This window comes from Anser cygnoides, chromosome 14, assembly GCF_040182565.1.
Source record: "Anser cygnoides isolate HZ-2024a breed goose chromosome 14, Taihu_goose_T2T_genome, whole genome shotgun sequence".
Lineage (NCBI taxonomy): Eukaryota > Metazoa > Chordata > Aves > Anseriformes > Anatidae > Anser > Anser cygnoides.
Genome location: NC_089886.1, coordinates 15182322 through 15197962, shown reverse-complemented (window position 1 = coordinate 15197962; position 15641 = coordinate 15182322). Strand labels below are relative to the sequence as shown.

At 37.1% G+C, this 15641-nt stretch overlaps 1 protein-coding gene and 1 long non-coding RNA gene across 8 annotated transcripts in view; one reads left to right on the top strand and one right to left on the bottom strand.

The window, feature by feature from the left end:
- Positions 1-327: 327 nt before the first annotated feature.
- On the bottom strand, positions 328-8169 carry LOC106034399 (uncharacterized). Its single transcript, XR_007163565.2, has 3 exons — positions 8043-8169; positions 4151-4352; positions 328-2799 (listed from the first exon to the last, which is right to left on the bottom strand). It is a non-coding gene; the product is annotated as an uncharacterized lncRNA (long non-coding RNA).
- SPDL1 (spindle apparatus coiled-coil protein 1) overlaps positions 4290-15641 on the top strand; it is a 27378-nt gene continuing 16026 nt past the window's right edge. For 2 of the 7 annotated variants that reach the window (XR_007163561.2, XR_007163563.2), the window contains exons 1-7: positions 8162-8403; positions 9404-9451; positions 10682-10865; positions 12938-13114; positions 13669-13863; positions 14130-14279; positions 14940-15038. Coding sequence is in view for 1 of the 7 variants with exons in the window: in XM_048064677.2 (XP_047920634.1) it covers positions 10707-10865; positions 12938-13114; positions 13669-13863; positions 14130-14279; positions 14940-15038 (780 nt within the window). In the remaining 6 variants the exon portion in view is untranslated. Of the gene's footprint in view, positions 4375-8161; positions 8404-8547; positions 8637-8661; positions 8916-9403; positions 9452-10681; positions 10866-12937; positions 13115-13668; positions 13864-14129; positions 14280-14939; positions 15039-15641 lie in introns of those variants that run through there. The other 5 variants (XR_001206043.3, XM_048064677.2, XR_007163562.2 and 2 more) reach the window with 5 other exon arrangements.

The window sequence follows — 15641 nt, the reverse complement described above, 5'->3', positions numbered from 1 at the left end:
ACATAATCTGAAGTGCCTTTATCAAACATATTTTCTTAAATATATGCATTCAAAATGCAGGTTAAAAGCTGGTTAGGTGCTAAGGGGGGTTTCAAGAAAGCTTACAAGATTAAAGAGCTACACAGAAGGGAAACTACAACTAAAACAATTGTGAAACCTATCAGAGAGTCAAATGGAATTAAGTGGGTTCAAGAAATGGTACCAGTTCTACTAATTCACATTGTTGTATTTTCATAGCTGAGGAGCATGGGAGGACAAACTATCTTCTGCTTGAAGTCCCAAGTCCCAGCTTCACTGTAAGTTGAGGAAAGCACATCTGTTTCGGCGTCTATCACAGATAATATACACTGTGCAGCAAAATAATGGCACTTTCGATGCTTCCTTCATGATTACTTCTGTTTCTATAACATTTAAACTGGACTTCAGGTGGCAATTCTTTCTTATGACCCAGTAAGCTACGTATTTGAATTAACAGAACAACAAACAAGATTTAACTTCATTTCTATTCATAAGCTGTCTATGCAGGATTTTACTAAGAGAAACTTTCCTCTGAAGTTATAGAAAACTGAGCAGCACAACAGCACATGGGCAGAAAACAGTATTTCCACCATTCAACCCTGAATAACAGAATAAAATTAATTGTAGAGGCAGACCTGCCATAAAAACAGTTTATTTAAATAGTCTGAGACAGGTGATGAAAAAGAAGATACTAAGAGATACTAAAATTTTAGGTAAACAGGATGAATGCAAACCTCATTGTGAACTCAACATATGCAAAAATATATTCATGATAAAACACAATTTTTCAGCAGACATTGAAACCAAATGGTACTCACATTCTAGCTAAATTACCCATATAAGAAATGGAGACAGGTAAGCTCCAGTTCAGGAGCCTGGCTTATTCAAAGAGTCAAAACCAGTAACTGCCTACCTTAGTACTTTATCATAGTATTAACAAAAAAAAAAAAAAAAAAAAGCTTTGCACTTGGAGAAAGACAGTGACATCCAGTGGTACATTAGTTAATCAGGACCATCTTCTTAAATAGCTATTTTTGGAGATATTGTTAAAGTCCTACCAGATAGTATCATTTAAACCAAAGCCAGATCCCAGCTGCTAAGGTCAGCACACAACTTAAAAGGTCCCAAGACATTACATAGACATATAACACATATAACCACAGGTTAAAAAAAAAAAAAAAAACATTGTTTACTGCACAGTTTACTATTCTTTGGATATGATCAGTGTGAAAAAAAAAATCTGTTAACACTTAAAAACAGATCACTTTACCTCAAATTCTTAACAGAGGTTAGCTATTTCCACTGCTACAATCATGAAGAAATGGCTATTTAATGAACACATACATAACAATATCTACTAATTCATACTTTATGTTAAATATATGTATATATTATATGAATAACACATGAATATAGTTTAGCTACACAAAGTACAATATCCTGATAAAGATTACAGGAGAACCCAGGTGAATGACTAAGTTAAATGAATGCAATAGGGGAAAAAACAGCTGATCTAAGTTATGTTTTAGCTTCCCTACCACCTTAATCTTCATTACTGAGTGTCTTTCAAGTAGAACTCCTTTCCATCATACTGAACTGACAGAGAATAGCACCCCCCCAGTTTGTATTATGTAGTTATATCTTAACGACATTCCACAATGGGGCAGACTCATTGGTATTGATTGAGGGCTGAGTAATGTGACCATTCTCCTCTTTTCCTAATACTGAGGTAATCCCCAAAAGGAAGGCTACATAGTTGGAGTAAAAAGTGTCTCAGTGCTGAGAACTGCTTGCGTTTCTACTTTTAGCTGAAGGAAGCATTTGTGTCATTACTGCTGAGATATTCTATCTTCTTCCACCCAATTTCAAACTAGTACTTTTAGGGAACAGAGCCTGAGTTGTGACTTGTATCAAAAACATACATATATATATATAAAAATTGGCGTTTTAGCATGTCATTGTAATTGCTATATAAAGTGATATTAGTTTTCTGAAGAGCTATGTTTGGCCCTAAAAAACAACGTGAATTTACCTGAGTTTGAATAGCACATCTAGACTAATTTTGGCTGAAGTAAAACTTCATGAAACCAGATGCACTGCTTCACACTACATGACACAGGAAGTTTTTCCATTTGTGCTAACCTTTCAAGCTATTCATCAATGGAATTTGGGTAAGAAGATTTATTATATTGTTAAAGACACTATAATCATAAACACAGAGCAGAAAATATTATTGCAGTCCATTTTCACTGAAACATTTTGTGAAATTTTGCACTCTAAACTTGTAAGATTAAGCAGTTCTGTATATTAAGGTAGAGCAGAAATATTATTTATGATTTTGGAATTAAAACTAGGGTTATGCTGTTGATTTTCCATTAAAGCTATCAATTACTGTAATTACATAGTAAAGAAATTAGGACTAAAAGTCCCAGAATGTTACTGGGCTAAGCAAGTATACAAAGGACACATTCAAGTGATTAGAATCTTCCGTTTCATCTTTCTAAATTATCACATTTGATTCAATACTACTCATTCCCCTACTTCTACTTCTCCTCTGTTTTCAAAAGCAAATAAACTGAGAAAACAATTCTGGGGATGGGGATGGGTGGGGTGTTGGATCACAAAAAATTTACAAACCTTCAGAAGTCTTAAAAACATCTTTTAGCGGTTTGCTGTCAAGACTTTTACAGGTCAAATCATTTTCAGCCTGCCAGTCACAGAATGAAGCTATTGAGTTGCTGTGGTTGATGACATGCTTGTAAACTGGTAGGGAGCAGGCAGCTGAAAAGAAATTTAGATACTGTATGACATGCCTTAAAGCCCCTTAAAACTAGTAACTTTTCAGTCTGATAATTCTCAATGTAAACAGTCAGGTATCAGATGCTATTAGAGGGATTAACTTTAAGAACATCAGGTTTTGTCCAGTTCATGCGGTCTCACATAACATTATATGCTTCCACACTGAGAACAAGACCACTTGATCCTAAACAGTATAAAAACACATCCGTTAGTTCCACCTTAAAGTGTTTAACTGCTTTTACTTTTTAAGAGGGGCAGACACAGGGATAAGCACTGAAAGTAAAATCACAAGAAATTACTCTAAATCAAAAGTTAGTTAAAAGCAATCTTAAAAATGGGAAAAATAAAAGTGAAATAAAGTACAGCTCAATTTATTTGTCTTCCCTGTTACAGCCTAGGATAAACACACTTAAGCTTACTGAAATAGGAATGTTTAACAGTGCTGATACTTACTTAGTATTCTGGAATTTCAAGTTTTAGTTGGTTATAGAGTAATGAAACTCAATCACTGATAATGTTACTGATTGTGGTTTGTGCATTCCTATGTAAAATGACCACAAACTATTCCTATATTATGTTGTGTATAACACCACTTTTATGCATATGTGGTTGTGTTTTTAACTTTGATGAATTCCTTCAAGAAACAACTCAGTTTGAGTTTTTCATTATATTACCTTTAAGCATTGAATTATAGCTCTTAAAGCTTACCATTAGCTAATTATTTTTATTTTTACAACATTTGCCAGTCATATATCTCTTAATTAGCACTTTCAGAAAGCACACACTAAATGATAAATGGATGTATAGTATACCTTAACAAGAAACTCAATATAATCTTCTAAAAATTTCAAATACTACTTAACAACGATGAAAAATTTTAATCAAATAAGAAAATTAAAACAATGAACTATAGTTAAAGATTAACCTAAATTAACATTATCCATAATTAACAAGAACAGTTAAATAAATAGGAAAAAAAAAACACACCAACAACAATTTGGTTAGTTTATGCTTGTTTTCCCCATTCACTTATACAAAACTCCTAGTCTGACATACATTTGGGGAAAAATGAAGGTGTTTTATAGTAAGCCTGAAAAGGGCTTCAGGTGAAAGCTAAATTGGTTTTGACAGCAAAGAAGCTAATGATTTCCAGCTTGGAAAGCTGATTAAATGGTATATTCCATTTCATTTGAAATGCACAGTAACAGTGCTATAAATCCTGTCCAAAATGTATTGAAAACGTTTAATCATGTAATTTAATTTGAATTAAATTCATTTTAATTAAATTGAAGTTTCATTAAATAAATTTGTCTTAACATTTAATAGTTATTACCTGTTTCTCATTATACTTGGTCTTTGATTATCACAAAGGAGACTTCTAAGTAGCAACAACTGAGTGCTGTCCCACCTGCGCGGGGACTGCAAGCTGTACAAGCAAACAGTAATTAAGTGAGATACCCACAAGGTGGTGCTGGTGATACGCAACAGCTGGGTAACAAGCCAAGGGGATATGCATCTTCTGTTTCTTGTGAATTCTGAAAGACATTTCAAAGATGGGTAAACTATAATTTTGGCTAGATTAGAAATACATGATTAATAATGCTAATGATGATATATGTGTATTCTTATATGTGAAATGTGAATTTTGATGCTTACGTGATGCTGTTATCAAACTGTATTTCTCGTGATGAGCAGAATAATACCTAAATACTGAGTTAGCTAAATATCATTGTAATGATTTAACAGGAAATTATATCAACTAGTGTTAATAACATGGAAAAAATAATGAAGATTTTGGATCAGTGTTAAATTACAGATTGATCATAATGGGTATCTAAACTGATATTGGATGTGAAGTTTAAGAGACCTCTTTAGATACCACTTCAAAAAGAAAGTTTAAAATTCATTTGAGTTACAGTGCACCCCATGTTCTGTTAAATATGGTTTTGGAAAACAATTTCAGGTTAGAAATCAGGAGAAATTTCTTCTTGGGTAGAGTAGTTAGATATTAGAAGGAGTTGCCCAGGGAGGTGGTGGAGTCACCGACAGTGGGGGTGTTCAAGGAAAGGCTGGACCTAGTGCTTAAGGACACGGTTTCGTGGGTGATATTGACGGCAGGGGGACAGTTGGACCAGATGACCGTGGAGGGCTTTTCCAACCTTAATGATTCTATGAATTTAATATATTTGTTATGAGACCCATTTCTAGAGCTCCTAGGTTTAAACAAACACTCACGTTACAAAACTTATTTTGTTATCTTTTACAAATTCTAACAGTTTTGTGATTCAATATTTTACAACTGTTATTTTAACCATAAAGGTTTAGAAAGCTTTGAATAAACATCTGATTTGGTCTTGTATTTTACAAAAGGATGAAAAGCATAAAATAGTTAAATAGAGTATAAGGTGCTAGTCTAGTTATAATGTAAATTTCCACCACAGCTTGGCTCTGAATTTGTCCACTGAAGTATACATCTGTTGAAGTACACACACTTCCATAATTGGACCCCTGTCTACTACATACATCTAAGAAGTTTATTAGTAAGGCCCTTAGCCCATTCAAGCAATGGCAGAAAACATGACAAATTTATAATGGAAAAAAAAAAAGGCAAACTTTTTTTATAGCAGAGTAGCTGAAAGTGTATTTAAAAGAGACTCTTACCCCAGATAGATTTTTTTTTCCCCTAAGCAATCATGTGAAGTTTCAGAAGGCTAGTTAATATGAAATTAGCAAGAAAAATGCAAAAGACCTTTTTGTTTAGCTAACATGCTTAAAACAGTGAGATGAAGTGATTTGGATGAGGTCAACCACTAATAGGTTGGAGAGGATTAGAAACAGTATGTTACTGGCCCTCAATCTGTTGCTGTAATTACTGAACTGAGTGAGTTCTTTGCAAGAGAACTTAAGTATTAGCGTACTTGGAATTCACAGTAATAATCTACAGATCATGAATTCTGTTTAGTTGAAAGTGAAAGTGCCTCCTGTCAAAGAAAGCAGAACAGTTTAGTGATATACCAACTTAAAAATGTGGAAGGGATTAAAATTTGGCTTTTAAAGGTTGCACTAGCAAGTATATTAACATGGCTTTAGTACAAAATTGAGTTCTGAAACAATGAAGAATAGGAAAATGTCAACAAATAAACAAAAATCAACTGTAGTGTTCCAACAAGTTACTTAACCCTTGATCTGTTTAGCCAAAATGACTTAAGCAGCAAGTAATCAGCTTGTCAGTAGGCTGCTCTAACTCGCTTGCTTCCTGTAGCATTTGGACGGTAAGTACAGGAGCAAAACAATCGTCAGCTCCCATGTTACACTGTCGAGATTCACTGAGCAATTAGCAGGTAAAGATTAAGAGTTGTTTTGAATGTGATTTGCTTTAATGTAGATTAAGGCAACAAGCCTCCTCTACAGAATAAAGCCATATAATTGTTGTAATTACTCCATTGCTTAACACAGAATGCTTGCCTGCTAACAGAGATAAGACTTAGAAGGCATGCATTTACGTTTCATACAGTCACCAGTGTACAGATTTAATTAAATTCATCTATCCAATTGTCAATGAACAAAACCATATAAGCTGCTTGCTCACAAAACATTAATGCATTAGTAACCCCTGGATTTGTAGAATCTCTATGGGAAAATAGCTGCAATTGCAGTCATAAGCAGGAGAAAAGTTTCTACAAGAAAATACATAGTTCCACTGGCAAGCTGGGGACTAAAGACAACCTAAGCTGACGTGAAACATGGAAACTGTCTTTTCAGAGCTAAGTGGGGGAAAAGCATTTTTCTCTATAAAGCCAAATTTACTACAGAAGATTAACTCAATGACCTTGTCTTTCTATGCTCGTCTGCAACCACTGAAATTAAAATCTACTTTCCTACAAGCTAAGTACATTTCAATGAATCCTGGTATATAGCTGAGCTGCAAATACTAGTATTATGTAGCTATTAAATATTTTATCACACTGGTGAATAATCTTGTAACATTCTGACAAAACAGTCATGCTACTTGACAACTGTGCGTAGCAAGTAACTTATGAGCAACTAAAAGATGCATGTATTTTATATGCACAAGTAGTATATGTGATCTGTAAAACAGTGTCCTAGTTGGGGCCAATTCAGGAAGGAAAAGAGAACAACTTCTGAAAATAATTGAATGGTTTCAATAATGATTTTTTTTTATTTTGTATCTAGGCTCCTAAGTCTGAAAAGCATAAATGAAAAATCTGACCGGGGAAAATATCATGGAGCTTGTTAATGCATTTCATGTATTAAATATCAGCTACAATACACAACAGTGGAACTGAAGTGGGGGAGAAGCACGCAGCTATTTTACCTGGTCTGTGGGTTAGCATGAAGTGACGGATAACCAATTTGGTGGAGTCATCATGTTAATATAAAGTATTCACAATGCATTTTACTTTTTTTGAAGCTGTACTCAGTAACTGTCAGGAGAACTACATGGATGTGTTAATTAAGTCACTGTTATCTGCGCTTTTAAACCAGGGGGTTGAGCTGTGGGTATTTGGTGTGGCTAATCACTCAGGGAATGCAGCAGAATCAGGATTAGAACAGAGGATTCTCTTGTTTCCTGCCCGTGTTTTAATCAACTTGGCATTCTTGCCTGTCTGGAGCACTCTGTATAATTATTAATCCCATTTCTATTGACAAAAGCTAGACCCACACATCTCGATTAAATAGTATCGTATAGAATAACCTATGGTTTGGGCTGTTTTGTTTTTGTTGGCTTCCTCTATACTATTTCATGCCATGTGCTCATTTTCCAAGCCCCGGTTATCTAAAGACATCTATTTCTGTCCTAGTTGCTGCAAATAGGATTGTTACCCATGCATCCACTTAAAGCCTATTGCTTGAATATAACTTTGCATTAAAAGGGTTGTATTTCTGTCACGGCAGAATTTGTATATTTCTATGCAGTGACTTTTGGCGTGGATGTTATGTCAGATGCGAGAATAAGCCTACCATAGTCACTGATCTGACTGAAGGTGCAAACATAGATGAGTAAGTTAACCTTTGAAGCAGTGGTTAAATTTAAGAATACTCAAGCTTCCTTTTAGGGTGGGGAAGAACAGCAGAGAGAAGCTTGCTTCCCTGTCAGTGTGCGGGTCCCAAGAAAGCCTCAGGCCTGCACATCAACAAGTGGTTATTTGTTGATGAAGTTTGCTCAGGGCGGATATTATTCACATCTATGCATTTTGGAGTACCTAACACTAGGAGATCCCTCCCTGGTGGAGAAAACCAAGCTGAGCAGGTACTAAACAACATCGGGAGGCAGCCAACCCGTGGGTAGAAGTTCAGGAATCAGCTGCGCTACCAGCACTGCATTATCCTCGGAGAGGTTTTAGGGAAGCTCCCCAGAGCTGAAGGGAAGGCTGCGCCAGACAGGAAGGCTGCCCTACGCCCCCTCAGCGCCTCTTCTCAGAGGCGCCGCCCCGCCCGCCTCACGTAACGGTCGCGGCGGGCGCGCGCACCGCCCTCCTCAGCGGCCAGGCGGCGGCGGCTCTCGCGAGAGTTGGGGAGGCGGCGCGGAGGCGAGTTTGAACCCGGGAGCGGCGCGGGGCGGAGGTAATGGGGTGGGGGGGGGGCGGCTGCCGGCGGCCTCCTCCTGTTGCTGCTGCCGCCGTCCGTCAAGGCACTGTGTCTGAGGGGGGGGGGGGGCGGCTCCTCTGTCCTCGGGGGGCTCCTTCCTGCACGGGGGGTGCTGCAGCCTGGGCGCGGCTGAAGTTTTTTGTGTGAAGCGGCGGTTAGGCGGTGGGGTAGGCGAGGTCTGGAGCCTTCCGTGTGCAGTCTGACAGCAGGTGTGGGAGGGTGCCTAGCCCCAAGTAAATAAATCGTGAAACTCGCTGTAGGATGAAAGGAGCCACGTTATTTTATTACTCGCTCTTATCTGCCCACCTTGTTAGTTATTTATTCCCCTTAAAGCCCTGTTTTCAGAGGATTTGAATTAACCTCCGTAGGATTGGAAATGGGAGGCTGTGCGCTGTGTAGCAGCGTAGCCCTAAGACCAAAGCCGCCTGGTCTCAGTGAGCTGATCCCAAACGGACAATGGAGAGCAGAGGTTCTTTGTGATCCTAAAGGCACGTTTCAGTTTCTCCCTAACAAGCAGTGTGTCAATAAGGAAATTATTTATTTTTTTTTCCCTGTGTTTCTATCATAAAATTGAAAGCCTAAAATTCTCTTGATTTTATCCAGTGAATAATTTATTAAGAGCTAAACGATCTTGTCTGTGGAACTCGAGCAGAGCGTGCAGAAGAGCCTGGAGAAGCAGGATGAGACCCCAGACAACCCTCAGCACCCCTGCAGTGCTGGTGCAGCCCCCTCCCTGCTCCCCAGGCCCCCCGCACTGCAGCCCTCCTTGGCAGCGCTGCTTGGTCTGGCTGTTCCTCAACTATCTGACAGCTGCCTCCAGAGATTTGAATAAGATTTGCATTTCTGTGGGGTTTTAGCTGGTGATCTGCATTTTCATGAGACAGCATTAGGCATGGGGGCTGTACAGAAAAGGATTGTCATGAAGGACAGCAGCTTGTACTCATCTGGGCTAGACAACTGTTGCTTTCTTTTATAGGTGGGGTGAGAGAATAAGATCAAGCAAGATTTAAATGGACTTCTGAAGGTGAGTTAAAAATACTGCTCAAATTTAATTTAGTAAGCTAGGAGCAATCAAACTACTGTATCTTAAATATTAGCGTGTTACTGGTTTGATCAGAAAATAAGTTTTATTTCTGTTTATGAACTGAGGATGAAGTAATCCCCTTTGATGCAAAGTCATACCAGAAGTTGTAGCTTAGTTTTGTTTATATTACTATGTTTTGCTATTAAATGTTTCAATATTAAATTCTCATAGTGTAGGTGTACTTGTAGTACTAGTAATGTTACTGATTATTTTTAGAGATTATAGGCATTCCGACTTTCTGTCTTTCACTGGTTTCTTTTAGTTTAAAGTTGCAAAACTAGTGTTTCAAGCACTTCGATAGGTAGATGTGGAAAAAAAAAGTTTCAGAGCATGTCCAGGTAAAGTATTTGTATGTGTTAAACTTTTAACAACAGGAACAAATGATAAATGATGTGGAAACTCACATTTTCTAATTTCCATCTCCTTTCTGGGAAAGGCATTAGCATAGTTGTGATATGATGTCATTTTGTATGTTAATATAACTTTATATACATGAAGCTGCTAAACTCTAAGTGGGGTTACCTTTGTTACATAAAACTTAAAAAAAAAAAAAAAATTGAAATGAAGGCATTGCGTTTAGAATCATGACTCTTAGCAATACTATTTTCTGAATCCAAGAGTCAAATTTACTTGTGATTAAGACAAGCATCTTGGTAATGTTCAGATGTGCTAGTAAGAAGTGGCAACAACTAATTTATATATATAAAAACAGGATATTGAATGAAGAATGACTTGGATATTGAAGTAATATAAATTAGGAATGTTGGCTTTGGATGAATTTGCATGAATTAAGTGTAATTTGTGTGCACAAGTAATGTTATATATAGTTTGTGTGGTTTTGTTTTAATAACACAGAAAACATCGGTCACGTGCGTAATAGTGTTTTTAGAAGGTTGTTTCCTGGCCTTCACTTCAGTTACGCATGTCAAGATAGCTCTATGTAGGAGTTGTCCGCTGCATGCTATTCATGCTGTATAGTCAGGAATCAGCTGACCAAACTTACAGAGAAGCAACTATTCACAGGGTGGCATCTTACAGAGCTCTCTTTTCTGTCTTGTATTGATGAAAAATAAACTCCTTAATTCTGTTTAAGAAAGGAAATTCAGTAACTTCTTTTGAGATTAATTACTGTAACTTACTGCAATACCTTCTTTAATAATTTGTTTTCAGTCTTGAAGTAACAAAAGGAGGAAGAATGGAGACAGAGACTGTGTTAAGTCTTAGACAACAACTCAAGGAAGCAGAGAACGAGCGAAGGAAGGCAGCACAATATGGCTTACATTTATTGGAGTCTCAAAGTGAAGTTCAAAATCAGTTGGATCAAACACGTCGTGAATTGACGGAGAAAATTGAGGTGATGTTTTAAACTTGAAAAAAATCAAGAAATTTCTTCTGTTTTCTGAAAGTCACAAGTGGTTTAAATGCCTTTTAGAGTCCAGATTAATTTTAATGAACCTTTTTACTTTAAGTATTTGTTGAGAGGGCTTTTTGTCAGTTCTGTAAGATGTTGAGTACACTCTTTTTTTCTAGCTAGGTCAGGGTTTCACATTTTATTCTGCATCAAATGCTCAGCGCCACATAGGATTAATTGGCTCTATTGTGGAATGAATAGTAGTTGCTAAAGTCAATTTGCTTTAGAATATGTGTATTGAGTATGTTTAACAATTTGTTATGCTCTGCCTGTAAACTTGGCGTCACTTAAAGCAGTAAAAAAGCATGTTACCAGCAAGACTACAAAATGGGTTTCATGGGCTGTACACTCTTTAAATTTGTAAATACCAAGGGACTCTGAAATCGTTAGTATATTTCTTTACAGTTTAGAAAAGAAAGTAGTGTAGTGTTACAGTATAGAGATATTACTTAGTCTTCCAGTCGTCTTCTTGATAGGTGCACAAGAAAATTCCAGCCTAGGACATCTCTTCCACTTTTCCTAAACAATTTAATTTTGACTTCTTTGTTTGTTCTCAGTCAGCCCATCTTTCAGATTTTCTGTTTTCTCTTAATCTGGTCTTTTCCTGGCAGTACATTGCTATCCATTCCATTGTGATAAAGCTAAAATGTGTTTTTGTGTGGCCAGCTGGAGTGTTGTAGCACCCTGCTGTTGTGAATGAACACTAATAACTTATTTGATTGGTGTGCCATTAGTAGGCTTAGTGCAAGAGGGGCAGTTGGAAAGCACAACTAGCGAAGAAGGCAGAGCAGGATCATCCTTCTCTGCAGGCAGCCTGACATGTTAGTTACTGTGGCGCAAACCTGCACGCACAAGTTACGTTCCACCACTGTAGACTGGAGCAAAGTTATGAGTTAAACTTGTGTGAACCAGTCCAATTAGTGACTTAGATTTCAAGAGCTGGGGGAAGGAATTGTGTACTTTCATCTAGTAGAATAGCATCCTTTGTGAGAACTGCAGTTATCCAACAGCTTCTTTAGAACTTGATTTCCGTACTTCTCGTTGGAATCTGAGTTCCAAAGCAGTTATTGTGGACACATTAATTCCAACAGTAGTTGCCAGAATCTTTCAAAACACAGAAGTCTCCATACACTTCTGTAAAAGTCCGCGTAGATATTTGATGGTAGACTTTCTTTACGTGGGTATGGCCGACAGTGCATTGCCAAGTCTTTATCATTGTTAAAGCTCATTCTGTATATGTGAGTTAAGCCTGTCCCTGATAAGCTGATGTCTAGGCAGCAGAGGTGGATTTCCTACTCGATAGATCTTTCTTTTGTTGTTTCTCCTTTTGTCTTCTGGTTTGTCTTCTAAGATTGATTTTAAAGAAAAATACTCCTACAACTTTGGAGTAACTACATTTTGGCATTTTTTTGCATTAGCTTCCTTTTTGTTTTCTTCCTTTTCCTTAATTGCTGGCTGAATGGAAAAGTAAAATGATGTTCCCCTCTATCGGTAGCTTCTGTGTATGATCTGGCATACAGGGAAACAGATTAAAAAGCCTTTCTTAAGTCTGGAAAGGCTGACATGTTTTATAACAGAACACTAGGCAAGTTTGTCTTTATCAGGCATAGAACCCAGCTGTTCTGTGGTAGGGGAACACTCAATACGCTGTTACTAACTCTTAATACGATTGAGTTCCATCTGTGGTAGAAATGACACAAAAGCTCTCACTGAAGTTTTCTGTTAAACTTGCAAAAAAAAAAATAATTTGGTGCCAACACTTTATTTTGAATGCGAAGATGCCATTTCCATGGAGGACAGAATACTACACAACCCACAACCAACTCACTCATAAAAATTGAGAGCAATGGTGTAGGCTTTCTTGTTCTTTACTTGGGTATGACAATTCCCTAATTGGAACATCAACAAAAGGTTGAGTGAGCTACAGGCTTTAAGCAGTTGATGCCTTGGTGCAGAGCCTTTACTCAGTGCAATGACCATTATGTCTAGACTTATCACTATGTCATTTCTTGCAGAAATTTGAACAAGAGAAATACTCTCTTCAGAGAGAAATTGAACTTAAAAATAGAATGTTGGAAAGCTTGAGCTTTGAATGTGACGCCCTTAAGCAACAGCAGAATATGCAACTGGAAAAACAGAAAGAACAACTTGCCAGAGTTCATGGACAAGAAATCAGTGACCTTAAAAACAAGGTTTGCACCTAATATACAGCTATAACGTTACTAATAGCATTTAAAAATGTTTTGAACTTATAACTGCATAGTTGTAACCAAAACGAATCTAATGAATAGTTGTAATACGTAGTCTTACCTTTCTTTGCCATGTTAGGCAGTTTGATTTGGAACTGGGCTCACTTTTTTTCCAACTACTGTTACGAAAGTATTAAAACTATCATGATGGCTTTTATTAAAACAGGAACTAGAGTAAAAAGGTCAAGACAATAAGGCCAGATTTGGTGATTAAAAAAAGCCAAGTAAATATTCTACAACTTGCCAACAAGAAATGAATTACTGAGATCATAAAAGATGTAACAGGCCTAAATTATTGTTGTTAGAAAGGCAGCTTGTTTGGTTGATGTTTTAACAAAAATCTGCATAGCTACGCTGTAAATTGCATCCAATTCCAAAGCTTATTTTTAAAAGGTTACTATTATTTTATATTTCTGAGACACTTCCTTGATTTGAACATGAGTCTGAAATATTGTGCTTTTAAAGTGGTACTACTTAATTGTCAAATGTCTTTTAAGTTGGAGAACCTGAAAGCAGAACTAGATGAAACCCGACTCTCAGAAAAACAATTGAGACACAAAGTGGATCATCAGAAAGAAATAATTGCTGCCAAATCAGAAGAGCTACACATGATGTCTGAACGTGTACATGAAACCATGTCTTCAGAAATGCTTAATCTTCAGATGGAGCTCACTGAACTAGAAAGTGTGAAGGTGTGTGGTTAGCACTTGAGTATTGTGCTTTTTTTGCTCGCTTCAGTTTTAGGTGCTTTGGGTGTCTTGCTAGTTTGGCTTAGTAGAAAAAATAATCACAGGAAAAAATATAGCAATAGCCTTAACAACTAGATTTTAATTCATCCTCTTCAAGATGATATTTTGTCTTAAAAAGTCATTGTTAGTAACAAGCGTGTTTGTCTCATTTGGGCCTGCTTTTCCTGAATTTGCTTCGTAAGCTTTTTATTTCATACTTCTGTATTTAGGCCAATGTTGAAGAAAAGCTGAATGAACTGCAGTACAGTAAAGAACAACTAGAACTCATAAACAGCAACTTACGTAATCAGCTGGAGCGTCTACAGGGAGAGAAAGAAGAGAGGGAGAAAGAAGTTGTTTCTTACTGTAACGCATTAGAGGTATTCTCTTAATTTTAAGCAAGGGTGCTAGCTAATCCCTGAATTCCACAAGTGGTTGGTGCTAGATTTTCACTGAAATAAGGAGAAGAGCTTTGAGAGGAGTTTGTTTTGAGGAGAGAGGGAGGAAGAGAATGCAGAGGAAATAAAGGCTAAATCATACTTAGTAGATCTGTGTTAGCTGTTGACAGTTTGTCTCTGTATTGGCATTCTCTTGTGGAAGGCTGCACGTGGATATCCTTTGCATTGCAATATCCTGCGTCATAGCAGGGACTTGTAACAGGTCACTTAAACAATTCCCATTTTTATTTCAAGTTCCTTTTGAATGCCTTGTAAAACACCGTTGGGGAGTAGAGTGCCTGTGACTACCACCACAGCAAGGATGATAGTGTCATCAGTGTCATCAATCCAACTGATAAATGTCCATATTTTTCTTTAAAGGGTTTAGTTATGATATTATCCATAAGAGCAAGTGGGATACTGGGCCTCCTAGCCAAACTATTTTCATTGTCTTTCTGGCTAGTACTGTATGTACAGTTAAATACTGCTGTACAAGGTAATTTGTGCTAAATGTATGAGGAATGAAATAGATAAAACAGTTTGATTAAAAGAATATGCAATACATCACATTTTTAAACTATCTTTCTGTTTGCTTAAATCTAGAAAGCTCGTGAAGCTAATCAAGAGCTTCAGGTTCAGCTGGATCATGCAGTGCAGCAATCTTTGGACCCTACAAGTAAAGGCAATTCTCTCTTCGCTGAGGTACAGCTACGCAACAGACGTCTGAGAATATGCAGAGAAGAGATGTTTTATCATAAGAAATCACTTACGTTGTATTGAAAACATAAAAGTACCTGATCTACCTGGCACTAATCTCTATTCCTCAAATTCCTCTGTACCTTCAGTGTTGAACTGTCAAGGGACACCTCAGGAAAACAATTTGCATGCACAATCTAAAGCTGGGGAGATAATGACCTTGATGAAATGACTTAAAGTTGCCTGGTTATCCAGATGAAAGATGAGACTGAGGGTTCATAATAACAGTTCTGTCTGAAACTTTGCTCTATAAGGAGTCTTGTTCAGCTGGTGACCTTTCTTTAATGCAGAAGATAATAAATGAAATATTGAAAGATAATGCTAAATGCTACTTTTAAAGAGCATGTTGAAAAATGGTTGGATATTTGAACACTCAGGAGGGTTTTTGAATAAGAGTTTAGGTGGTATTAAATGCCAGCCTGTATGCTGGCATTTTGTTTTCTGACCACCCTCAGTGAATGGCTTCATTTGATATGCAGTTCATATTTATTTTCAACTATTTGTTCTGATACAGATAGACAAAACTATTCTGGACCAATACTGATTCTT